General features: G+C 37.6%; 2 protein-coding genes across 5 annotated transcripts in view; one reads left to right on the top strand and one right to left on the bottom strand.

Moving 5' to 3' along the window:
- Positions 1-6053: 6053 nt before the first annotated feature.
- On the top strand, positions 6054-10759 carry RPS6 (ribosomal protein S6). The gene is made up of 6 exons (XM_020904077.2): positions 6054-6159; positions 6664-6795; positions 7326-7536; positions 7693-7839; positions 10099-10256; positions 10341-10759. Exons 1-6 carry the CDS (start codon positions 6154-6156, stop codon positions 10434-10436), a joined length of 750 nt encoding a protein of 249 aa, XP_020759736.1. The 5' UTR covers positions 6054-6153; the 3' UTR covers positions 10437-10759.
- A 1252-nt stretch (positions 10760-12011) lies between these two features.
- The window catches only part of DENND4C (DENN domain containing 4C), a 110796-nt gene continuing 95465 nt past the window's right edge, over positions 12012-27342 (bottom strand). For all 4 annotated transcript variants that reach the window (XM_020904076.2, XM_070480565.1, XM_070480564.1 and 1 more), the window contains 5 exons: positions 25299-25544; positions 23737-23854; positions 15347-15497; positions 13845-13909; positions 12012-13624 (listed from right to left, as the gene is read on the bottom strand). In XM_020904076.2, the coding sequence (XP_020759735.2) occupies positions 13488-13624; positions 13845-13909; positions 15347-15497; positions 23737-23854; positions 25299-25544 (717 nt within the window). In that variant the 3' untranslated portion in view covers positions 12012-13487. The remainder of the gene's footprint in view (positions 13625-13844; positions 13910-15346; positions 15498-23736; positions 23855-25298; positions 25545-27342) is intronic.

Genomic DNA, 27342 nt, shown 5'->3' with positions numbered 1-27342 from the left:
TAGCGAAGCGGATTGGTTACATGTTCGCGGGGGTCTTTTCATTGGTCAGACATTCGCGCGCGCGGGATCTTTCCGTAACAAGTTCTGATTGGCTGTATCTGGGTGGCCTGATAGTCTCTGACTGGTTGTGTCTTGGTGACCTGATAGTCGCCTTAGTTGCCAGGGTGAGGGCCTGGTCTTCCTGCTTCTGCCTCCTATCATGGCGTTATGTTTACTCTTTCTACATTCCGTTTGTTCTCCCTACACTATTCTGTCCCATTGATCCATATGTCTGTTTCTATGCCAGTAACATACTGTTTTGATTACTGTAACTTCATTATATTTTAAAATCAGGGAGCATGATGCCTCCAGTTTTGTTTTGACCATTTGGAGTCTTTTATGTTTTCATACAAATTTTAGAATTATATGTTTTAGTTTTGTGAAAAATGACTTTTTAAAAGAAATTGGGTTTCAGTGCCAAATTGTGGGGTCTTAGTTTCCTGATCAGGGATTGAACCTAGGCCCCAGGCAGTGAGAGCATGGAGTTCTAACCAGTGGATTGCCAAGGAATTCACTGACTTTGGCATTTTGATAGAAACTGCATTAAATTTGTAGATTGCCTTGTATAGTATGAATTGATTTATTGATCCTTTCTAATGTATTTTTTATTTCCATTATTGTATTCCTTGGCTCTGCTTGGTTCTTCTTTATATATTTTTACTCATTAAATTTCTCACTGTGTTCATCCAGTCTTTTCCGAAGTTCATTGAGAATCTTTATGGTCATTACTATCAGGTAAACCACCTATTACCACTTTGTTTAATTCTTCTTCTGGAGTTTTGTCTTGTTCTTTTGTTTGGATATGTTGGTAGGTGGGGCAGGCCAACAGTCTGATTAGCTACTAGGTCCTAATGCATGTCTGCTGGTTACATAGCCCAGGGGATCCTGGGGCTGGTACCCACCTGCTGATGGGTGGGGCCAGGCCCTCGAGCTAATAGGTTTGAGGGAAAAACTAAAGAGATTTGTGGATAATCAGTAAAATTTAAATATAGGCTGTATAGTAGAAAGTATTATGTAAATAATAATAAGTTTTTAAATAAATAAATAAGTTTTAGATGGGATAACAATATTGAGGCTATGTAGCAAAATAGCTGTGTTCTTAGAATATACCCCTAAGTATTCAGAAGTGAAATAATTCTGAATTTCAAACGGCTTAGAAAAAATAGTATATGCGTGTATATATACATATATGTATAATATATATCATATGTTATCCACAAGAACAAAATACCTAGGAATAAACTTAGTCAAGCAGGGAAAAGACTTACATACTGAAATCCACAAAACAGTACTGAAAAAAATTAAAGATGACCTAAATACATGGAGAGACACATCATGTTCATGAGGTGAAAGACAATGTCATAAAAATGGCAATACTCCCCAAAATGATCTATGGGTTAAATGCAATCCCTATCAAAATTCCAAGAGCATCCATTGCATATAGGAGTATAAAATTCATAAGGGATCCCAAAGAACTAAAAAAAAAAAACAAAAACCCAAAAAAGTCAAGGACTCCAGTTCCTGATTTTGAAACCTACTGCAAAGCTACACATCAAGACAGTGTGGTATTGGCATAAAGAGAGATATGTATAAATCAATGGAACAGACTTGAGAGGCCAGAAATGAACTTGTACATCTATGGCAAATTGATTTTCAACAGAAGTGCCAAGGAGGGAAAGGATATCCTCTTCAGCAAATGGTGGTAAGACAACTGGATGTCTATGTGCAAAGAATGGAGTTGTGTTCCCAACTACAAACCATATCAACAAAATAACTCAAAATGGATCAACAACCTAAATACAAGAACTCAAACCATAAAATTATTGGAGAAGAATATAGGGATTTTGGATTTGGCAATGGATTTGTCTCAGATATGAGAATGTAAGCACAATCAACAACAGACAAATTAGATAACTGGACTATATCAAAATTTAAAACCATTGTATATCAATGGACTTTATCAAGAAAGTGGAAATATACCTATAAAATGGGAAAAAATATTTGCATATTATATATCTAATAAGGGTATAGCATTCAGAATATATAAAGAAATTTTACAATTCAATAAGAAAACAAGCCAATTCAAATATACAAAAAGAAGCCCTTGTGGGATTATGAACTGGTGCAACTTCTATAGGAATTAGTAGAAAGTAAAAAAATTAAAAATTGAATTACCATATAATCCAGCAATCTCACTTCTAGATATATATCGAAAGAAACTGAAAACAGGGTCTCCAAGAGACATATGCATGTCTATGTTAATACCAGAATTCACAACAGCTAAGAAGTGGAAACAATCCAAATGTTCACCAACAGACAATGGATAAATAAAATGTGGTATATAAATACAATGAAATATTTTTCAGTCTTAAAAAGGAAGGAAATCTTATCACACGCTACAATATGGATGAACCTTGAGGACATTGTGTTTAGTCAAATAAACCAGCCACAAGAAGACATGTACTGTATGATTCCAATTGTATCAATTACCTAAAGTAGTCAAATTCATAGATACCTAAGACTGGTGGTTACCAGGGATGAGGAGAGGGGGAAAAGGGGGCTGCTTTATGAGTCCAGAGTTCTAGTTTTTCAAGAAGAAATAGTTCTGGAGATAGTTTTACAACATGAATATATTTAACCCTACTGAACTTAATACTTAAAAATTGTTAAGACAGTAAATTTCATGTCTTTTACCACAATAAAAAATGCATTAGAAAAGAAAAAAAAAAAAAAAAAAAAAAAGAAAAAAACCTGAGGAATAGTCCTGGATTTTACTGTTTGCCTTTTATTAACTCACTACTACTACTTCAATAAAAATAGAGCTTAAAAAAAAGGGCAAAGGGCTTGAATAAACATTTCTCTACAGAAAATATACAAATGGCCAAGATGCTCATTAGTCATTAGGGAAATGAAAATCAAGACTACATTGAGGTACCACTTCACACCCACTAGGATGACTATAATTTAAAAGGAGAGATAAAGTAACAAAATAACAAATGCATACATTTCTGAGAATGAAAATGAAACTGAACAGTTTAGCAGTTCTCCTAGGAGGCACAGATTTACCACATGACCCAGCAATTCCTCCTATATACCCCAAAGGACTAAAAATAGGTACTCAACATACCAGCACTATTTACAACAGTCACAAGTTGGAAACAGGACTTCTAGCGCCACCTGGGAGGCCAAAATCCTGTTTGATCATCTGATATTAATGTAAAAAGTGTGCCCAAATGATGCATTTAAATTCAGTGTATGTGATTTTTGTTGTTAAGGTGAAATTGACATAGCATAAAACCATTCATTTTTATGTGAATAGTTCAGTGGCATTTAGCTCTCACAGTGTTGTGCAATCACCACCTCTTTCCTGGTGGTCCAGTGGTTAAGAATCTGCCTGCCAACACAGGGGACACGGGTTTGATCCCTGGTCCAGGAAGACTTCATATGCTGTGGGGAAACTAAGCCCCTGCGTCACAACTACTGAAGCCCACCTACCCTGGAGCTCATGCTCCACAACAGGAGAAGCCACCACGCTGAGAGGCTGCAACTAGAGAGTGGCCCTCATTTGCCATAACTGGAGAAAGCACAGCAATGAAGACTCAATGCAGCCAAAAACAAACTTAAAAAAAAAAAAGTTGGCAACAGCCCAAATGTCTATCGGTGGATGAATGGATAAATAAATTGTGACCTACATGTACAAAGTGATATTATTCAATCATTAAAAGGAATTAAAAAACAGATACACACTACAATGTGGATGACTGTAAAAAAAAATTAGAAGGCAGACACAGAGATCACATACTGCATAAATTCATTTATATGAAATATACAGTTTAAGTAAATCCATATAGACAGCACACAGATTATGGCTACCAGGGGCTGGTGGAAGAGGGGAATGGAGAGCAATTGCTTAATGGACACAAGGTTTCCTTCTGGGGAGATGAAACTGTCTTGGCACCAGATAGAGGTGCTGACTGTACAACACTGTGAGAGCTAAACGCCACTGAACTGTTCACATAAAAATGAATGGTTTTATGCTACGTCAATTTCACCTTAACAACAAAATCTACATATACTGAATTGAAATGCATCATTTGGGCACATTTGTCACATTAATATCAGATGATCAAACAGGATTTGGGCCTCCCAGGTGGCGCTAGTGGTAAAGAACCTAACTGCCAATGCAGGAGATACGAGTGGCGGGTTCAATCCCTGGGTCAAGAAGATCTCCTGGAGTTGGGCATGACAATCCACTCCAGTATTTTTGCCTGGAGAATCCCATGGACAGAGGAGCCTGATGGGCTACAGTCCACAAGGTTGCAAAGAGTTGGACACAATTAAGTGACTTACCACACAAATAGGGTTTAGTAGAATCTTTCAGCTTTGAATGTGAAGCAGACCTAAACTCAAAACTTTGTGATACTGAAGCAGAAGATGGATGTGATAATCTTGGAAAGTAAACATTTATTTTAAACGCAGGGGTTTTTTTTCTTGAGGAAAAAAATATGGAGTAAATATGTAATAGATAGTAAGTGTTCCATTCTTCAGAGTACTGTGGGTTTCAAAGTTAGATCATCAGATTCTCATTCTCCCAACAATGTTCTGGAGGACTATCAAATGCACCGTGTTTTCTCCACATCTTTCTGTTCCATTAAGAGCTGAATTATTGCTGATTCAAAATTTACTGTAATACACTCAACTCATTCTTCCTCTGCTGGCTGGCTCCATACTACCACACTCTGAAAGACTAATACATATCAAAACTAGGGTTATGATCACATATTATTGAGCCTTACTTATTGTCATGCATTTTACTGCTTCCTGAGTATACCATAGTGAAGTTATGAGACCTAGCCTGATTTACCATCTAGTATGCAGATAGACCATAAGCAAACCATTTATGTATCATGATTAAATAAAGGAAAATAATGCTACACTCGAGGAGAGGAATACAATTTCTGGTTGTGTGGTCAGCAAAGGCTTCTTTTGGCAAGGACTGCTGGTGCTGCTAAGTCACGTCAGTCGTGTCCGACTCGGTTTGACCCCATAAACGGCAGCCCACCAGGCTTCCGTCCCTGGGATTCTCCAGGCAAGAATACTGGAGTGGGTTGCCATTTCCTTCTCCGCCTTGCATGGCATTAACAAATGGCAATAGCTGAACTTTGGACTGTGGAAAATATATGAAAGTAGGTTAAGAAGTTTGGAAAGTATTTAATTGCAGTGGGAAATAAATTGTCCTTCTCCAGCAATGGAGTGACAGAACTTCGCGTTTTAAAAAGATAGCAGGGAAAAGGCAGAAAGCAGAGAGGCTCTTTAACAGGCACCAGGACTCGGAGTAACTATGGTTACGTTAAACGGCTTGCAAGACAGGCTGGCTGAATGCATCATTCTGTGGTATAACTGCAGGTGGCGCTAGTGTAGTAAAGAACCCGACTGCCAATTCAGGAGACAGAAGGAATGAGGGTTCCATCCCTGGGTCGGGGAGATCACCTGGAGGAGGGCATGGCAACCCACTCCAGTATTCCTAGAGAATCACATGGACAGAGGAGGCTGGAGGGCTTCATTCCATGGGGTCGCAAGAGTCGGACACGACCCAAGGGACTTAGCACGCACGCACGTGACAGAACGATGACTGCAAAGCGGTTAAAGGACAAGTGGATGATCAAGTATTTAAGAAAAAACAAAGCACAATTTTTCAAGACCGGAACCAGGGCAGGGCACGCTCTCAAACTGGAAATCTTCGGATAGAGCCTGAGGTACAGGAGAGCGCAGGACAGTCGAACTCTGATCCCGCCTCCTTCCTTGGTATCATCAGAAGCAGTGTCCGGGACCGAGCAGATATGCTCCCTAACCCAGAATCGTACGGGAAGGAACAAGAAGTAGAAAGACTAATCTCCCGTACTAAACCTGTGCCGCTTCGCTTGCACCGCCCACCGACTCTTATCTCCCAACCGCTGATTAGCCCCACCCCGGAAGTACTGCCTACCAATACTTACGTCTACTATCCCAGGCGTCTGCACATCTCGCGAGAACTGGAAGAGCCTATGTGACCTGGGCTAAGCGGAAGTTGGGTCTCTTTTTCGTGGCGCCTCGGAGGCTGTCGGCCACTTCAGAATGAAGGTAGGAACTAGTGGCGGGTGTTCGGGTAGGCTTGTTGAATGTGGATCAAGCCCCACGATGTGTCGTTGCGCTCCAAAATCCTGGCCCTGGATGGAGAAGGGTCTGAGGCAGGAGAAGGGTCGCTCTTCTGGGGCCGGATCTCCATCGGAGAGCGGATGGCGAGCGATTGCAGCTGGAGCTACGCCGGTCGGGGAGCGCCATGGTGGCGTCTTGACTCCCAGGCAGGACAGAGGCGGCCGGGCTGACGGCAAGTAGGTCAGGCTCCTTGATCTGAGAGTGAACGACTGTGGGCCGTAATTGTCCGTGGCGGCATTCCGCAAGCCTTGCAAGATGGGTCCTATTTTTAGTGCCGTGTTTGTGGCTCCTTGCACGTGTCCTTTAGTGAATATAATCAAATTTTCTGTTGTGTGGGGGTGACAGGAAAGGCTTTTTGCTATGAAATAATCTTTCTAGTGGTTCTGCGACTTTCATAAAGTTCTTTTCCCCCTCGTTTACTATTTTTAGTTGAACATCTCTTTCCCGGCCACTGGCTGCCAGAAGCTCATTGAAGTGGACGATGAACGAAAACTTCGTACCTTCTACGAGAAGCGTATGGCCACAGAAGTTGCTGCTGACGCTCTGGGTGAAGAATGGAAGGTAAAAGTTGACTGTCGAGTTGAATTGTTAGCTCTGTTTAAGAGAGGTGGTAAACGCTATTGGTAATTGATAAATGTAATGGGGTTCACACTCGGGTTCTGTTTCCCAACTTTAGTTCCAAATGTCACTTTATAAGGTGGCGCTATCACCCGGCAGGGTTGTGTTTATGTAGATCAAATGAAAATATATCGTTCTTCACCTGCGAGCTAAAGGTCTCCAAAGGGATCTTCAAAAGTGCCAAGAAGGGTTGTTTCTGATTTGTGGTTCCTTGATACTTCTGTTGCATAACATACTCTTTCTACCCTAAGAGTTGTTAACTCTGGTAAAGTATAGGCTAGAAATATGACTTGATTGAAAAGATTTTGCTAATCTAACTTGGGAAACTGGAAGTACAGACAAAATTTAGTGACTAGAGGAAACTATTTAAAGTGTCAAATCGGTCTTAATGAATGGTACTAAGTAGAATTAAGGGTGTACTTCTTAGAGGCCACAATCCTCTGTTTTAAATATGTCATCGTGTTCTCTTGCAGGGTTATGTGGTCCGAATCAGTGGCGGGAACGATAAGCAGGGTTTCCCCATGAAGCAGGGTGTCTTGACCCATGGCCGAGTTCGCCTGCTACTGAGTAAGGGGCATTCCTGTTACAGACCAAGGAGGACTGGAGAGAGAAAGCGCAAATCTGTACGGGGTTGCATTGTGGATGCCAATCTGAGTGTTCTCAACTTGGTCATCGTGAAAAAAGGTGAGCCTTTTATTTTGGAGTTTATTTTTGTCAACACTGACTTAAATCTGATTGTCTTTGAAAGTGGACTTGGCTTTGGCAATGCTTGAACACATTAGGGTTCTTGTTTTTAAGAAGTTGTTGAATTAAAAATGTCTGTTCACTTTTTTCTTTTAGGGGAGAAGGATATTCCTGGACTCACTGATACTACAGTGCCTCGTCGCCTGGGTCCCAAAAGAGCTAGCAGAATTCGCAAACTTTTCAATCTCTCTAAAGAAGATGATGTCCGCCAGTATGTTGTGCGAAAGCCCCTAAACAAAGAAGGTATGAAAGATTATGCAATATAAGGCTTTCTTAATGTCATTAGTTGTACCACTCTGTATGCATGTTGGAAGCCAGTCTCTGCCTACTATTTACCTAGAATATGCGTTTTTAGGAAATTAGTGTGGGAACGGGTCAAGATATGCAATTGGAATTAATCCTCATTATAACCAGTGCCCTATAGTGTTAGAATTTTTCTTGGAAATTTGCTTTTGAGTCATTGTATAGAGTTCATTGAAAGATAACTTCTCAGATGTTTTAAGTTCATTACTTTGGGGTCAGGAGAAAAGTCTGGGATTGTGATTGAATATGCTCTCACGGTCACACACTTGGCTTTCTTAACATATCAGTGGTTCTAATTTTTTGTTTGCTGAAGTTGATAAAGTTAAGCTGATGCTTTCATTAACGTAAGTTGCTTTAACTTCTGAATGTGGATAGCGATAGCTTTGCGAATTAGAAAACCATTCAAGATACCAGGGAACATTTTATATATATATAACTATTACGTTGAAGTATAGTTGACTTAACTATAAAAATGTTTTGTTAAAGTTAATTTTGTTGTACAGCAAAGTGATTCAGTTATATGTAAAATCTTCTCAGTTATGATTTATCTCAGGTTATTGAATATAGTTCCCTGTGCTATGATATGAGTAGGACTTTATTCCATGTGTAATAATTTGCATCTGAGAATCCCTAACTCCAAATCCATCCCTCCACACCCAACCTCTCTTGGCAACCACAAGTCTGTTCTCTGTGTCAGTGAGTCTGTTTTGTAGAGCTTGTGTTGTATTTTAGAATCCACATATAAGTGATATGGTATTTGTCTTAACTGTGGCTTCACACGGTGTGGTCATCTAGGTTCATCCATGTTGCTGCAGATGACACTCATTTTTTGTAGCTTCCCGTTTCACTGTATGTATGTATGACGTCCATTCATCTGTTGGTGGACATGGACGTTGTTTTCCTGTCTTGGCCATTGGGAATAGTGCTGCTGTGAACTCAGGGGTGCATGTATCTTTCTGAATTACAGAAAGATAATTTATATAGATTTATATAAATTTATATTTATAGATATAATAATATATCGTGTCTGGATATATGCCGTGGAGTGAGATTGTTGGGTCATATGGAAACTCAATTTTTAGTTTTTTTAAGAAAACTTGGTGTTTTATATTTTAAGCAGGTATATTGTTCATTAGTCAACATAACACATCATCATAAATAACATGTTAGTTTCAGATTGAGTTTTCCTGACAAATCAGAAAAAATTGGGGTATTGGTGTCCAGGACTGTGGGCTTAAATAAGCTAATTAATACCTGGCACGTATTAAGTGCTTATTGGTCACTCATTCCAAATATTTGGAAACCTTCTCTGTGCCAGGTTCTGTTGAGTACTGAAGATATTGTATAAATACACAATTATCCTTATGAAGATCATACACTTTAAAAAGTAATTGTAGTCGCACTCCTGGAAATAACATTAGTGCTAGTTCATAGTATTTATAAGATGGTTCTTGTTTCTTTATAACTCCTTTATCGTTTAGCAGAACCTGGAAAATTGAGCATTTAGTCTTAGACTGTATTTATATGGAGTATTTATTGCTCTCACAGAGGTCCACAAACTAAAACCGTTATATCTGAAAAGACTCCTGCTCTGAAGCAGATTTATAATCCAGACAGGCTCAATGAAGATACCTTAGGAATTTGCTTGTGGTCCAGTGGTTAGGACTCTGCTTTTACTGTGGTGGCCTAGATTCAAATCCTGGTTGGGGAACTAAGTTCCTACAAGCAGCACAGCATTGCGAAAGAAATTAATGAATGTTGATGGTTTTACTCCTCAGAAGCAGATAAGCAGGTCCTGTCTTGGAAAATAGAAATTTGAGAACCAATTGGGACTTCAAAGCATGGTGGGTGGGATAGTGATGCAGTTAATGCTTTATTTAAGTTTTCATGACAAATTAAATACTGTTTTAAAATGATGCTCACATGTCTTATGATAATACCCTACCAAGACAATGTAATTATGGAAGGGATATCAAAGTGAGTGGTAAAAATTAAGATAGGACTTCCATCTGTTCAACTAAATAATATAAATTTATGTATGACCTTGAACTTGATATCTAAACTATTGGTATGGTTTAGTGAGCTGTTAGAGGATTAAATGTGCTACTAAGTTTGAATCTCTGACATTTTAAAAAATGTAAATGTGGGTCCTGTTGAGCAAGGGTATTGAAGTGATTGAGTCATCATCTAAATTTTCAGGTAAGAAGCCTAGGACTAAAGCACCCAAGATTCAGCGTCTCGTGACTCCACGAGTTCTGCAACACAAACGCCGGCGTATCGCTCTGAAGAAACAGCGCACTAAGAAAAACAAAGAAGAGGCTGCAGAATATGCTAAACTTTTGGCCAAGAGAATGAAGGTAAATCTCAGGGGAAAATAGGAATTATGGGATTTGCAGTTTTTAATCCAGATAAGCTTTAACCGCACTTTGTTTTTTGTTTAGGAGGCCAAAGAAAAACGGCAGGAACAGATTGCCAAGAGACGGAGACTGTCCTCTCTGAGAGCTTCTACTTCTAAGTCTGAGTCCAGTCAAAAATGAGATGTTCCAAGAGTAACAAATAAATAAGATCAGACATCAAATCTCCCTTCTTGACTTTTAATTGATGATCAAATAGATAAATGAAGGTCCACAAACTCTTATCATGGAAAAGCAGGTACTGTATAATCTAGCAGTGGATTAGGTCTACAAGAGATACTTGAGAGTGATAGTCCTTCAAATTCAGAAACAGTCTATATATGATAGTGGAAGAAATGGCCAGAACAGTTCTTTTAGTGGGTGTCTCAGAATTCTTACATTGATTGATTGACTTTTCAGCAAGGCATGGGACGAGATGGGGGAAATAAATGACTTAGGACTATTAATCTTTGATAGACTTTATTTTAAGGAATATAGTTTCTACACGATATATGAAAAGTGCCCTTGTGAAGATGGACATTGTCATACGTAAAAAGAATAACTTGTGAAAAACACAGTTAATGGATACCATTTTAGAATAGTTTTACAAAGCTTTTAAAAACAGTGCAGATTTAATACATTAACAGAAACCTTTTCAACTCAAGTGGATTTACATTTTTATATTTCACACTCTGCAAGGGACTTGACTGTACCTGTTTTTAGACACTTGCATCTATGAAGGATGTGTACAGAAAGTATACCTTGTGCTGTTTGATATATGGGATGTAGGCTCTTAGCTCCCCGATTAGGGATTAAACCCAGACCCGTGGCAGTCAGAGCATACTCCTAACCATTGGACCACCAGGGAATTCCCAGAGTGTATTTTTTTTCTCTCTCTATAGGTACCATGTCTGCTTTCTATAGTAACTGCAGTTAGAACCTTTATTCAAACCATTAACAGATGAGAGGGTCTTGAGAGAAGGTACATTAGGCTTTAAAAGGTGCTCCTTTTCTGGAGTATGTATTAACACAGGTGAGTAAAATTTTCAAGTGGCTTTGGCATGTAGAGACTGAAGAACTGCTTCAGTTAAGACTGTGCAGAAAAATCACCCAAGGATCTGGCTAAAAAGTGGATGATGATTGGATAGTTTGGGGCACTTTGCACTATGAGAAGCAAGATTTGTAGAGGGGATGCCCACAGGTCTTTTTAAAATTGGGGTGCATGTGATTTACAGTGTTGTTACTTTCTGCTGGATAGGACCAATAGCTGCAAAGAGTTAGAAAACCTCAATTGGCAATTGACAGAGAAGTTAACTTGGAGCATTTTTTAAAAAGGAGATTGAAATCTCAATGATTTGATGTTTTGTCTTTGTTTTTGCTGTAAATTTCTACTGTCCAGTGGTAGGTGCCAGAAAAGGCCTTTAAGCAACTTTAATACAAATCAGACTTATTTCTAAATAGGCTAAGCTTTATATTGGCTGTTTTTTAGATTAATAGTAAAAGTTACTGTAAAATTCACATATTCCTAAATGTGTCAGATTTAGGAATAAATACATGAGTATTTTTTTAGTGGGAAGTGCTTTGTTAATTAGTTCAAATTATTGAAAACCACAGAAAAGTGGGAACACAGACAGTACTGGAATTCTGAAGACCACAAGAGCTTGAACTACTGTGCACATTTCAGGAGCCTTAAAAATGTAAGAGACGAGAACAGCAAACTCATGAAGTTTTCACTTTATTCAACCACAATTTTTTTTATATGCAAGGTAATTCCAAACTTTCTGTTGGGGCAGTAAGTGTTAAAAGTATTAAAACTAGTACCAAGTCTTAAGTTGCAAATATATACACTCTGAGACAGTGCAATTCATTTTTAAGGCAATGAGAATTCTAAAGTTCTTTCACTCAGCACTTTAACCATAAATTGAAACAAGGATTCTGCATAGGTCTTAATAACCCTGAAATCTTGGAAGATTGGTATAGTAACAGTGTGTGCTGTTAACTGTACCATCTGGAAATAGTTACCAACTGTGATTTAGTCATCTGCATAATTATTCTGTAAAAGGAAGCACACATAATCATTGGTTTTTCAAACCATGCATACACAGGTAAGGAAGACAAGTTCACTATCCTTAAGGGATGGTTTAATGAAAGGCATGAATGTCAGTGAGGCATGTGAGGTCATGATTTTCTTAAACCTACCAGCAACAAGCTTAACAAGCTTTAATGTTTTAAGAAAGACTTCATTGATTCATCCTAAAAAAACATATTTACAAATGCACAAATAAGCATACAAATCTAAATATTATACAAGAATAAAATTCTGTGCAGTGCAAGTTATTCCACAGGTTTTTAAAAGTGAACAATAGCAACAATTTATGTGCCTGAACAATTTCAGATCCAAAGACATACACAAGAATTTTAATTTTGTAAATTATGAAGCTGATCTAATTTCATTTCAACTATTTGGCTCATTTATTCCATTTTAAAGCTGTTGCAAATTAACATGGTACTGGGAAGAGGATGAAGGAATTGGATATTCGAAATATAACCTGTTAAGGGAGCTAATATATAGCATGAAGGGTAAAAATAATATATTAATTTTGAAGTCAAAGGCATGGCAGTTTTCATCAGATTTTCAGGTAATTTTGAACTTAAAATGACTACATATGAGTTTAGTAGCAGTCATTTTAATAGTTGGAAACCCCTTTCAAAAAACTATTGCAACATGCAATTTAAGAATTTTAATAAATATAATATGGCTGAATAGACACCTACACAGCCACACATATATACACAATACACAAATAGTTGCTCTTAAAATTGAGATTTCATTTGCTTGGGGGTTAGGCAAATTTACGTTAATTTGCCATTCCCCAAACTCAATAGCTTCAAACAAACAAAATGCCAAGAGCGAATATGGTTTTCCATTATCAAACTACTAGAAATACTGAGAAATGCGACACCAATTTTCAGCAGATATAAACAGCTCAGAAATTGTAAATCTTCAGTAAACCTTGGGGCATTTTAATGGCATTTTTACACTGAGATGATTCGGGTGTGATTTCATCATAAATACTGTCCCAAGAGGAACTTCATTTCAGTTTTCGCCAATTTGTAATGTGAAACAAACCTTAAATGTCTCCAGATTGAATCTATTCCCCCAGCACTGTGTCAAGAATCTAGTGAATCTGTTATTTAAATGAGAGGTGCTCCAAAACACTTCCTGCACCATTCCACACTGATACTTGGTGGAGCATCAATTTTCTGCAACTTTTCAAGAATCTCTGGAGACAGACTGCTGTATGCAAGTCCATACTCATTGTCAAAAGCCTCTGAAAGATATTTTCAAAAATATAGTTGGAATTTAATAAGACAAAAGCTATGCATTTAAAAATGGTAGTCAAATCATTTTGTATGTATAAACTGCACATTTAAAGATAGAAATCTTTCAAAAGGCAAATGGAGTATTTACCCATACCAGTTAGAATTTTTAAAATTACTTATGAGAATAAGACTAAACCACCTTTAGTAATCCCCATTTGACCAACTTACCAATATCAATATTCTCTCTTCCAAGAGATACTAATGATAAGAAGAGGATTTCTCTGTATAAACTCCTATAAAACAAATATTTTAAAGTTAATGGGCGAAGAGCATAAAAATATGCTAAGATTTTTTAAATAGTGAAAAAAACACCTGAAACAGCACTGTAAGTCAACTATACTTTAAAAAAAGATTAGGTTCTGTGTATTCATTTATGTCAGTGTCACAGTTTTGACTACACTACAGTTGTAAGGTGTCACCTTTGGGAGAAGCTGGGTAGAGGGTCCACAGATTTTCTTTGCAATTTCCTGCAAACTTCTATTTCAAATTAAAAAGTTTAAAGTTAATGGGCATAAAGCTTCATGTTCAAAACAAAAATGGCTTATTTTAGCTATTAAAATTATTGATATTTAATAATGCAATTCATACTTATAAAAGCAAATTTTTGCTACATGACAAAGTAAGAAATTAGTTTCTAAGTAAGTTAGGGGTCTAAACCCTTAGACACGAACAGGTTCTATGGTCTCTTACTAGTAATTTAACCCAACAGTAAAGGTAAAATCACCTTTATCTGATTTGTGAACATAAAAGCGAGACAAATCTTAAAAATCAAATTCATGCCTCAGTTGTTGAAAAAGAGGGGGGAATTTAGGAACTGACTTCTGAGTATTTATTTACACAGAAAAAAAAAATTTGTAATGCTGATTCTGATGATGCTCCATGCAGCTTTCTTTAAAAGCTTCAGAAGCTGTATCATTTCTCATATTCCTTCCCTGCCCTTAAATCAGATGCTTGTAACAGGCTACTCTTTAGCCTGTAAAGGAGATAATCTCCATATCAATTGCTAAAATTATAAAAGGATCTATCGATTTCCATCATGAATTCTTGTCCTATTACTTCTGAGACTGTCTTCAAAGATGCCATGACTACAAACTTGAAGAGCACCTGGAAACATTGTTTATGTTTGATAGAAGATACTATGTCCCTTTTTCTGAAGCTTATATCACAAAATTCACTTAGGCTGAGACCTGGGTGAGTACTGATCAAAATGTGTTAGCAGATAATAAACAGTAAGAGGATCAGGATAGCTCCATATCCTTTGTGATTCATTGCTTCCATCATTTTCTTAAGTTGTTTCTACTCCTAAACCCATATATATTTTTTTACATCCCACAAAATTAACTGTGTGACATGGCCTGAACAGGCAGTAGGTATGTTTAACATTGATGTTAAACATATTTATAGGTTTCCAGTGAACAGAAGTAGTGTTTCCCAAAGACTGAGTGTATTTTAGACATGAATTGCATCACTTACTAAAATTTATTCATCAGACATTTTTATTATGTTTGTGCTGAAGTATGACTGTATACATTTGGGTAGCACTTTAAAAAAGAATCAGATGTTCCACAATGAGTGTGTTTCTTTACAACTGGAGATAGTTTTGAAAGTAAATTTTAAAAAATCATGAAATTATTTCCAGTGACATCAAGTAAAAAATACTGAATTATTACCTTTGTCTCTTCACATCTCCCTTCATTTGCTGTGAAAGTAGGTTGATGGGTTTAAGAACATCATTATGTTGAATACTCTGCCTGATGGTTTCTACTAAAGTGCTTGTTGCTTGTTGTTCCTCTGACAGGAGATTCGATTTCTTTTCAGAATCTAACGATATGAACACAGTAATAAAGAATACACTTATTCAGTCTATTAAAGATGTTATTTCTTTCCATCTTCACAATTATGCAGCAGTGTAACCAGTTAAAAAATTATTTTTCTTGCTTTCTTCAGATAGGAGAAGCCTATCCCTTTTTCCCTTTCCTGAACTTAAGGGCTTTGTGCTTGAGGCTGGGACGTGATGGCTTGTACTCCAGCAGCCATCCTATGACCGTGAATCTTTACAGATGGAAAAGCAGACAAATTATAAGGAGTCTAGGCCCCTGCTGACAGAGGAATTGCTTACCAGTCCTGGAGTATCTACATAAATTCTTCATGTGAGAGAATCATCTTTACCTGTTTAAGATTCTGTCATTTTCTATTAAATACAGTAGAGTATAATCCTAACTGATACAAGAGTAATTCCTGAATTATTAAGAAAAAATACACCAATTTCATATATTATAAAAGTGCTTCAGTGGCATATTTGAACTGAATCATAGTTAACATTAAAAACACACCAAATCAACAATGTAAGCGTGGCCCAGAAAAAGGGTAAACTTTAATACTGGAGCTAGTCCCAGCAACCATACAGTTTTTTTATACCCACATCAGCTGAGATGGAACTGTGTATCCAAAAGTTGCCCAGTCAGCCTCCTTTTGAGCATCTGTCATAAAGCAAGCTATTTAATTTGCATACAACCCAGCCCCTTAATAAAGTAACTAGTAATATTTGTGTTGAACCAAAAAGCAAAGTTCTCTGTTACAAGAGGAAATGCCGGCTGCCGTGGGTTTATGTTTTGTAAAAATTACTTCTTTTGGGCCGCACTGGGTCTCTGCTGCTGCCCAGGCTTGCTTCCGGCTGCGGTGAGGGTGGGCTGCTCCGCAGTCATGCGCGCAGGCTTCTCCTGTCGTGGAGCACAGGCTCTTGAGCGCGCCGGCTTCAGCAGCTGCAGCACGTGGGCTCGCTAGCTTTGTTCCCGCGCTCTGGAGCACAGGCTCGGTATTTGTGGCACACAGGCTTCGCTGTTCCATGGCATGTGCCATCTTCCCAGACCAAGGATTAAACCTGTCTCCTAGACTGTTCTATACATCTGAGTCTCTTTTTCTGTTCTGCATATAGGGTTATCGTTACCATCTTTCTAAATTCTGTATATATGTTAGTATACTGTAATGGTCTTTATCTTTCTGGCTTACTTCGCTCTGTATAATGGGCTCCAGTTTCATCCATCTCATTAGAACTGATTCAAATGAATTCTTTTTAATGGCTGAGTAATATTCCATGGTGTATATGTACCACAGCTTCCTCATCCATTCGTCTGCTGATGGGCATCTAGGTTGCTTCCATGACCTGGCTATTAGAACAGTCTTGTGGACTCTGGGAGAAGGCGAGGGTGTGATGTTTCAAGAGAACAGCATTGAAACATGTATATTATCTAGGGTGAAACAGATCACCAGCCCAGGTTGGGTGCATGAGACAAGTGCTCAGGCCTGGTGCACTGGGAAGACCCAGAGGGATCGGGTGGAGAGGGAGGTGGGACCGGGATGGGGAATACATGTAAATCCATGGCTAATTCATTTCAATGTATGACAAAAACTACTGTAATGATGTAAAGTAATTAGCCTCCAACTAATAAAAATAAATGGAAAAAAAATAAAAAATAAATAAAAAACAAAGTTACCAAAAGTAAAAATAAATAAATAAATAAAATAAAATAAAATAAAAATAATCAGCTAAAGTAATTAGCCTCCAAGTAATAAAAATAAATGGAAAAAATAAAAAAAAAAAAAAATAAACCTGTCTCCTGCATTGGTAGGCAGATTCTCTACCAGTGAGCCACCAAGGGAAGCGCTCTATGGGTTTTGTTTTTTTTTTTTAAATTTTTTTTTTCCCATTTATTTTTATTAGTTGGAGGCTAATTACTTTACAATATTGTAGTGGTTTCTGTCATACATTGACATGAATCAGCCATGGATTTACATGTATTCCCCATCCCGATCCCCTCCCACCTCCCTCTCTATGTGATCCGTCTGGGTCTTCCCAGTGCACCAAGCCCAAGCATTTGTCTCATCCATCCAACCTGGGCTGGTGATCTGTTTCACCCTAGATAATATACATGTTTTGATGCTGTTCTCTCGAAACATCCCACCCTCGCCTTCTCCCAGAGTCCAAAAGTCTGTTCTGTACATCCTTGTCTCTTTTTCTGTTTTGCATATAGGGTTATCATTACCATCTTTCTAAATTCCATATATATGTGTTAGTATGCTGTAATGTTCTTTATCTTTCTGACTTACTTCACTCTGTATAATGGGCTCCAGTTTCATCCATCTCATTACAACTGATTCAAATGAATTCTTTTTAATGGCTGAGTAATATTCCATGGTATATATGTACCACAGCTTCTTTATCCATTCGTGTGCTGATGGGCATCTGGGTTGCTTCCATGTCCTGGCTATTATAAACAGTGCTGCAATCAACATTGGGGTGCACGTGTCTCTTTCAGATCTGGTTTCCTCAGTGTGTATGCCCAGAAGTGGGATTGCTGGGTCATATAGCAGTTCTATTTCCAGTTTTTTAAGAAATCTCCACACTGTTCTCCATAGCGGCTGTACTAGTTTGCATTCCCAACAGTGTAAGAGGGTTCCCCTTTTCTCCACACCCTCTCCAGCATTTATTGCTTGTAGACTTTTGGATAGCAGCCATCCTGACTGGTGTGTAATGGTACCTCATTGTGGTTTTGATTTGCATTTCTCTGATAATGAGTGATGTTGAGCATCTTTTCATGTGTTTGTTAGCCATCTGTATGTCTTCTTTGGAGAAATGTCTGTTTAGTTCTTTGGCCCATTTTTTGATTGGGTCATTTATTTTTCTGGAATTGAGCTGCAGGAGTTGCTTGTATATTTTTGAGATTAATCCTTTGTTGCTTCGTTTGCTATTATTTTCTCCCCATCTGAGGGCTGTCTTTTCACCTTGCTTATAGTTTCCTTTGTTGTGCAAAAGCTTTTAAGTTTCATTAGGTCCCATTTGTTTATTTTTTCTTTTATTTCCAATATTCTGGGAGGTGGGTCATAGAGGATCCTGCTGTGATTTATGTCGGAGAGTGTTTTGCCTATTCTCCTCTAGGAGTTTTATAGTTTCTGGTCTTACATTTAGATCTTTAATCCATTTTAAGTTTATTTTTGTGTATGGTGTTGGAAAGTGTTCTAGTTGCATTCTTTTACAAGTGGCTGACCAGTTTTCCCAGCACCACTTGTTAAAGAGGTTGTCTTCAGACTATACTACAAAGCCACAGTCATCAAGACAGTATGGTACTGGCACAAAGACAGAAATATAGATCAATGGAACAGAATAGAAAGTCCAGAGATAAATCCACAAACTTATGGACACCTTATCTTCGACAAAGGAGGTGAGGATATGCAATGGAAAAAAGACAACCTCTATGGGTTTTAATCCTAGTTTTTCTACTGCTGAACAGATTTAATTTCATTGTATGCTATGATTTTAGGGCATTCAACTCAAAGATAATATACCTATTAGCAGTTACTTCTCTATCTTCCCACCCCCTCAGCCCTAGGCAACCACTAATCTAATTTTGTCTCTACAGATTTGCCTTTTCTGACTGTTTCATATAAAATACTCTTGTGTCTGGCTTCTATAATATTTTAAAATTCATTCATTTTGTAACATATCAGTATTCACTACTTTTTGTTGCCACATAATATTCCATTGTATGGATATACCATATTTCCTCTTATCAGTTAATATGAACATTTAGATTGCTTCCATTACTTGGATATTAGGAAAATTTATTGCTGAGAACAGTGTACAAGTTTTATCCACAGTGTGGATATGTGCCTTTATTTCTCTTGGGTGTATACCTAAGAGTGCAACTGCTGTGTCATATACGGTGTTTACCATTTTGAGGAACTGTGAAACTATTTATACCAAAGCAACAGAACTATTTTTTATCCCAATTAGCAAGGAACTGGGGTTCTCTACATCCTTACCACAACTTAATATCTGTCCTTTTGGTTAAAGCCAATCTAGTGAGTGTGAAGTGGTATCTCTTGGTGGTTTTGACTTACATGTCCTTGACCACTAGTGATAATGAGCATCCTTTCATTTGTTTCTGGCCATCTGCATGTCTTTTTTAGAGATGTCAATTCAGGATCCTGCTAGGATCTAAATGTGTCACCCCAAAATTCATATGTTGAAAAGGAATGCTTACTAAATGTTATTGGGAGGTGAGACCATCAGTGGGTGGTAAGATCATGAGGGCAGAATCCTCATGAATGGATTAGTTTAGCACCCCTTAAAAAGGGGGCACCAGTGAGATCCCTCATCCCTTGTACTGCCTGAGGGCGTAATATGTCTGCCATGCAGAAGAGGGCCCTCACTGATCATGCCAGCAACCTGGCGTTGGGACTTCCAGCCTCCAGAACTGTGAGAAATAAAATTTTTATAAGCTAATAAAGTAATAGTAAGTACACTTTTTAGTAAGCTACTCAGTTTGTACTATTTAGTTACAGCAGCCCGAACTAATTAAGACAGATCTTCTGCCCAATTTTTAGGTGAGTTGTCTTCTTTGTGATGTTTTAAAACTTCTTTATATATTCTGAATACAAATCATTAAGATACTTTTTATGTTTTGCAAATATCTCCCCCCACTCTGTGGGTTGACATTTCACTTTTTAATGGTTAATTTTTCAGCACAGATGTTTTTAAGTCCAATTTATCTACTTTTTCTTTTGTCACCTCTGTAGGGGTATTTAAGAAGGCCTGGTCCTATAAAAGGTCATGAAAAAAATATATTCCAATGTTTTCTTTAAAGAGTTTTATAGTTTTAGCTCTTACATTTAGGTATATGATCCATTTTGAGTTCATTTTTATGTATGATGTGAGAAAGAAATCCAACTTTATCTTTTCTGCATGTTGTTCCAGTTGTGACTATTCATTCCCCACTGAATGATCCTTGGCACTCTTGCTGAAAGGCAATTAACTAAACATGTGTGGGTTTATTTCTGGAAACTCAACTTTATTCCATTGACCTATGTATCTATCCTATGCCAGTTTTCCACTTTTTTGATTACTGTAGCTTTGCAGTAAGTTTTCAAGTCAAGAGGTATGAGACCTACTATTTTGACTATTCTAGGTCCCTTGAAAACCCATATGAATTTTAGGACAGGCTTGCCAATTTCTATTAAAAGCCACCTGGAATTCTGATATAGATTGTACTGAATCTATAGATCAATTTGGGAGTACTGCCATCTTAACAATATTAACTTTTCTAGTCCATGAACATGGGATTTCTTTCCATTTATTTAGGTGGTTTTTATTTTCTTAACTTCTTTTATTGAATTTATTTGTAAGTATTTTATTATTTTTAATGCTATTATAAATGGAGTTATTTTCTTAATTTCTGGATTATTAATTGACAGTATATAGAAATACAGTTGCTTTCTATATATTGATCATATATCCTGTAACTCTGCTGAACTTATCCATTTGTCTTTTTCTGTGTGTGTGTGTATTTCCTTAGGATTTTCTAATTTAAGATTTTCCATATATAAGATCACAGAACCTGCAAATACGGATAGTTTTTCATTTCTAATTTAGATGCCTTTTATTTTCCCATCTAATTGCTCTAACAAGAACCTTCAGTACAATGTTGAAATAATGAAAACAGACATCTGTCTGTTCCTGTGCTTAGAGGGAAAGTATTCAGTCCTTCTCCACTAAGTATGAGACCAGTTGTGGGTTTTCCAATATTCATAATCAGGCTGTGGAGGTTTCTTTCTATTCCTAGCTTGTTGTGTTTTTAACAAAGGACAAGAGATTTTGTGAAATGCTTTAGTTGTGCCCATTCAGATGATCATGTGGATTTTGTCCTTTATTCTGACTGATACGGTGTATTATAGTAAGTGATTTTCAAATCAACACAGCATGTTTGGGGTAACAGCACTGGTCATGATATACAGTCCCCTTTATAAATTGCTGGATTTGGTTTATAGTATTTTGCTGAGGATCCTTATGTCTATATTCATAAGTGATACAGATTTTTCGTTTTTGTTTCCTGTGATGTCTTTGGTTTTTTTTATCAGGGTAATACTGGCCCTCTCACCAAAATCTCCACTTTTTCCAAGTCTGCTTTTAGGCTTGAACTTCTCCAGTCTGTTCCAAATAAGATCATTTCCTTTGGGGAGAATTTTTGAACTCTCTGTTCTTATGGCCTGTCTCTCGGCCACTACTCTGGAGCCGGGGCTGGGAACGGTGGCCTTTCTCTTAGAATGATTCCCCTACTTTGTGAGTGGGACACTGGAGGGATGCCATTACCTCTGATTCTTTAGCTTGCCTCAAAAGGCATAAAACCTCTCCCTTATGAGCAACATGCTGTGAGAACAATCAGAGCCCCAGTATTCAAGGGGTGCTGAAACAGGCGATGAATGGGGGCTGAGTGGAGGAACTGAGCCTCTGTGTTATAGAGCTGGGAGGATGAGAACTGCTGACAACGGGTCTTTCCCAGGGAGATGCTGTAGCCCTTGACTGGGGGCTGGTGGGGAGCAGCAAGTTGGATCCCAAGTGCTACAGAAATCACTGCTTTTACTGCAATTTAATATATATATTCTTAAATAAATGTTTCTTCATTTTCCTCTATAGTCATAGACAGAGAGATACATTTTTTTGTCTTTAATAACTTTCACCAATTATGTTGTTTTGCTGGGAAGTGGGACTGTGCAGCTCCCCATACTGCTTTTTCAAAAGTCACCACTCAATTCTATTATGTCTTATAATTTTATTTATGTGCCAATTCTTCATTTAAAGAAACCAAGTAAAGAAACAAAGCTATTCTTGGGAATTCTAAATTTTGTTCCTACCACAAATTAGAGAACATTTTAAAACACTTATCTATTTCAAGATATGAGGGGAAACAACTAAAGAAATTGCAGTTATAATTCAAGTTAAAATGTTAAGTAGTAAAAGACTGTAGGAAAAAATACAATCCCTTTTCTCATGAGCAGGTACTGCTAACAGCTTGGGACATGTATAGTTTTAGACCTTTTTCTATGCATACATTAAAAACATACAGGGGCTTCCCTGGTGGCTCAGTGGTAAAGAATCGGCCTGCCAATGCAGGAGACGTGGGTTTGATCCCTGATCCGGGAGGATCCCACATGCTGCAGAGCAATTAAGCCCATGTGCCACAACTACTGAGCCTGTGCTCTGGGGCCTGGGAGCCACAACTCCTGCAGCCCGCACGCCCTGGCACCTGTGCTCCGCAACAAGGGAAGCGCTGAATGGGAAGCCCCAGCACCACAACGAGAGAGCAGCCCGCCACTCACCGCAACCAGAGGAAAGCCCGTGCGGCAATGAAAAGCCAGCACAGCCAAAAATCAATAAATATTAATATTTTGGTTTTGTTTTCCTGCAAAATGTACTGTTCTACAACTTGCCTTTTTTCCACTTAATATAATGGGCATCCATCCTTTCAGGAACCTATATAGAAATAACTCCTTCCTTTTCTTGTTTGCCAACATTTCAAAATGTGGATTTATCACAACTCTCTTGTTAGGTATTAAGTTTTTCATTATTATAATCTTTTGGGAAGCATTGTTTTAACGACAGCTTTGTACACTGTATATCTACAGAACAGAGCATTTTAATGTTTCTTCCAGAAACTGCCTACTGATACCATTTACTCATTGACCTATTGGATTGTCTGTGGTTTCTTACAGACTCACAAGGCTTCTGAATATTGGATAACCATTTAAACCCCTTGTAAAAATATGTTCTAAATATAAAAAACTGCAAATAAAGCCAAAATCTTTTGAGGCTTGTACCCATATAATTGAAATTATGATCTACACAAACACATTTGCTATACAGAATTTACTCTCCAAATACCTTACCAAATTAATATTTGACAGATAAACCGTTAAGAATCACACAAAAAAGCCACTCTTCAGCTCAACTGGACATCTAATAAACAAGTTGGTAAAACAAATAAATTTGAAATAAAATGGAAAAAAGCCTGAGGAGATACTAAAAGTGAATGAAAGATTTAAAAACAAAGCAAAATAATTAATCTCATCTCCTTAATTCTATTTTTCCCTCAGGCATCCATTTTTATTTACTGCTAAACAGTATTCTGCTGTGTGGATGGACTGCACAGTAACTTGCTTATGCATTCACTTGTGGATGGATATTTGGTTGTTTCCAGTTTGAGTCTTATGTCTTTATTTTACTTACTAAAATTTCTCCATGCAACATACAGAGGTTCTCCTGGTTCCTGATGAAGGTTGATATTATCCCATAACAGCTGAATATAAACGAGTTTGCTATCCTGGGACAGAGATGACAAGGGAAGCTAAAAAAGATCAATAGAAAGTATTAGTACCCTAAGCATGGTAATAACTAAGCATAATAGTAATTATCAGTGGACCTAGCAAAGCTTAATTATATAAAACAGATGAGTCCTTTTTAAAATTCTAGACCTGGAGCACGGCATGGTGGAGAGCCCTTCCTCCTGGGACACAGTACAGCTGGAAAGGCAGCTGCCCCCTCGCCCGCCACACATTGCACGTTCCTGGGGAACCTGGTGCCAAACCATTTGTAGATGGCTTGCTTCTGGGTAGAGATTTAGTACACAGCAGAGCAGCTCCCTCGTTGTGATCTACTGAAAGTCAGCCCTCGACATAAGGGTTTGTAAAAAAAATAAAATTCTAGACCTAAAACTCAGAAGAAAATTTTTAATTTTTATTTATATCTAAGTACAAATGTTATTATTTTCTGAGGTGCACGATTCTCATTCTGACTTTCAAGGGCTGAGTGACAGCTTAGTAACTGGCACAGCGGTCACATGAATGATTAACCTCCATCACAACAAATTTTAAGGTACAAGAAAGTACAACAGTTACTGCTATCTCATTGTACTGACTAGTACATAAATGAGTCAAAACAGTGTACAAGACTCTAAAAGTTTATTGTGCCTCTGATCTGTGTTTGGGGTGGGGGATATCTCTTGATATTCAGTATCATAAGCTTACTGTCTCCCTGGCAGTCAAGGATGCCAGCTCAAACAGAGTCAGAGAGCCAGACTGTGGTCTTAGCCCCCCATCCTTTATTCAGTATGTGACCTAGCAAAATAACTTCACTAGTTTTTAATTATATCTGAAAAATATGGCTAATACAAATCCCTTAAAATAAAGTTGTGAGAATTTTAGCTGGGAATATCTTTTTTAAAAAATTTTTATTTTATATTGGAGTATAGTTGATTAACGATGTTGTGACAGTTTCAGGTAGACAGCAAAGTGACTCAACCATACATATACATGTATCCATTCTCCCCCAAACACCCCTCACAGCTGGGAATATTATATTTCAGAATAAAAAGTACTTTTCTGGCTACCCCTGCCACTAGAAATGATCATATAACTAAATTTAGGCCAAACAAATATATATGAAAAGATTATATGCAAATCTAGGAACTATCCCTAAATAAAGAATATATTCTCCATCCATTTTTCTTCTTACTGCTGGCTAGAATATGGATGTGGTAGCTTGGAAGTAGAGTACAGCTACCCTAGACCAGGTATAAAACTTGGAAATGGGAGGCCGCACTGCAAGCAAAAAAGATAGAAGGATCTCAAGTCTCTAGCATTATACCATCCCTGGACCACCTATCTAAATTTTTAAGTGAGAGAGAAATAACCTATGACTTAACACTACTATTGTATACTTCCTAATACCTGAAGTTAAGCCTCATCCTAACCAACATGAATATAGTATAAGTACAGAAGTTGGTTCCCTACCTGCACTCCTCCATTGCAGTGTTCAGAAGTGAGGATAAGTCCCGGCAAGTTACTAGGAAGATCCAAACGCCTGAAATACCAAACGAGGTTCCAGAAAATGATTGGATGTTGATTGATGAATGAGGATGTGTGAATCACCTGATCGCCTTCATTTTCTAGCAAAGATTCAAGTTCTTTGCGAAGCACTAGAGGACTCAAGTAAGGCACAGAGACAGGGGAAGGGTTGGGTCTTTTTCCTAAAGGATCCTTAAAGACAGAAATAGAGAGACAGTGAGCATGATCAGTTTTAGTATGTATGCTTCAGAGTATGTCTCAATGACAGCACACTTTTCTGTCCTTTCAAACTTATTTCAGGGCCATTACTACATGTAGTAGAACACCCTAAAGAAAACATAAAAGAAGAAAAAGTACCGAATCATAAATACCCTTGTTAAATGATTATGAACAAAAATTATTAATCCATATACCAGGCCCTATTTTATTTTATTTTTTCAGGCCCTATTTTAAACATGAGTTTCTCTTATCCCATTAACAGCAATGCTCTATGTATGACTGATTTTTCCTTTTCAACTTTTTACAAGAAATATTTGCATTTCTGATGTTTCAAATGACATTCTGATGTATTTTGGTATTCTGATGATACCAAAAAAATCTGACTTTATCTTCCACGTAAAACTAAACAGATGAGGCCATTTTTTGTGTTAATATTTGATGAGTCTTTAAAATATATCTAACTTGTTTATACATTTGACTGCAATAAAAACTAAAGAGCAATTTTATAAATCAAATGAAATAGTGAATGAAAAAAGAAACCCAACCTAGACTTTGTAAGTTGTGCACAATTAGAATTAAATGTTTATGACCAATATTAACAAGCACCCATGGTGCCCAGATTGAGATCTCGAAATACTGTTTTTATTTTTTTATTTTTCTAAAGTTAAGGGTTGTTTTTTTTTTCCATTTATTTTTATTAGTTGGAGGCTAATTACTTTACATCATTACAGTAGTTTTTGTCATACATTGAAATGAATTAGCCATGGATTTACATGTATTCCTCATCCCGGTCCCCCCTCCCACCTCCCTCTCCACCCGATCCCTCTGGGTCTTCCCAGTGCACCAGGCCCGAGCACTTCTTTAAAAGGAATGTTTCTTAAAGAAATGACTGATTCAAGGTCTGAAGAAGGAAATATGTAATACTTGAGTGTCAAACATCTTATAATACAAGAAAGCAAGGAAACTTTTAAAAACTTATACAAAGGTGAAAGTCGCTTAGTCGTGTCTGACTCTTTGTGACCCCATGGACTAGTTCATGGAATTCTCCAGGCCAGAATACTGGAGTGAGTAGCCTTTCCCTTCTCCAGGGGATCTTCCCAACCCAGGGATCAAACCCAGATCTCCCGCAGGGCAGGCACATTCTTTACCAACTAAGTGATCAGGGAAGCCCCACAAAAGCTACTAGAGTTGTGTCAAAAGGAATAAGGCACCAACATGTAGAGGCTTCTAGCTGACCAAAGAAGGAATAAAACAAGCATCAATAAGGGTAACAACAGCAATGGATGTAAACATAAATGTTTAAATCCATGAGTTCATAATGATACCCTATGCCCCCAGATAATGGATCACCTTGGAGAATGCTAGGAACCCAACCTGTCACTGTGAAGTTTTGTTTTTTTTTTTCACTGTGAAGTTTGATAAATAAAAGGAAAAAAGAAAATCAAATATTTATCTTGCTTTTCCAACATAAACTGCATCTTTGGAGAAAATCAGACAAAAGCCATGGGATAAGTTTCTCTTTATATTTCATATAATAAAGAAGATGACAGAATCACACTATTGTCATTTTATAGCTCCAAATGGATAACTTATCTAGGCAAAAGAGGAGAGTGAAAAAGTTGGCTTAAAGCTCAACATTCAGAAAACTAAGATCATGGCATCTGGTCCCATCACTTCGTAGCAAATAGATGGGGAAACAGTGGAAACAGTGGCTGACTTTATTTTTCTGGGCTCCAAAATCACTGCGGATGGTGATTGCAGCCATGAAATT

The sequence above is a fragment of the Odocoileus virginianus genome, chromosome 18, assembly GCF_023699985.2.
Source record: "Odocoileus virginianus isolate 20LAN1187 ecotype Illinois chromosome 18, Ovbor_1.2, whole genome shotgun sequence".
NCBI classification, from domain to species: Eukaryota; Metazoa; Chordata; class Mammalia; order Artiodactyla; family Cervidae; genus Odocoileus; species Odocoileus virginianus.
The sequence above is the reverse complement of the archived record's forward strand: the minus strand, read 5'-3'. Positions and strand labels throughout refer to the sequence as shown.

Excerpts from the sequence above, each read along its gene's own strand:
- RPS6 (XM_020904077.2), top strand. Across the intron at positions 7,840-10,098 it reads AAAGCCCCTAAACAAAGAAG|GTAAGAAGCCTAGGACTAAA; the intron begins GTATGAAAGATT and ends CTAAATTTTCAG. Across the intron at positions 10,257-10,340 it reads TTTTGGCCAAGAGAATGAAG|GAGGCCAAAGAAAAACGGCA; the intron begins GTAAATCTCAGG and ends TTTTTTGTTTAG.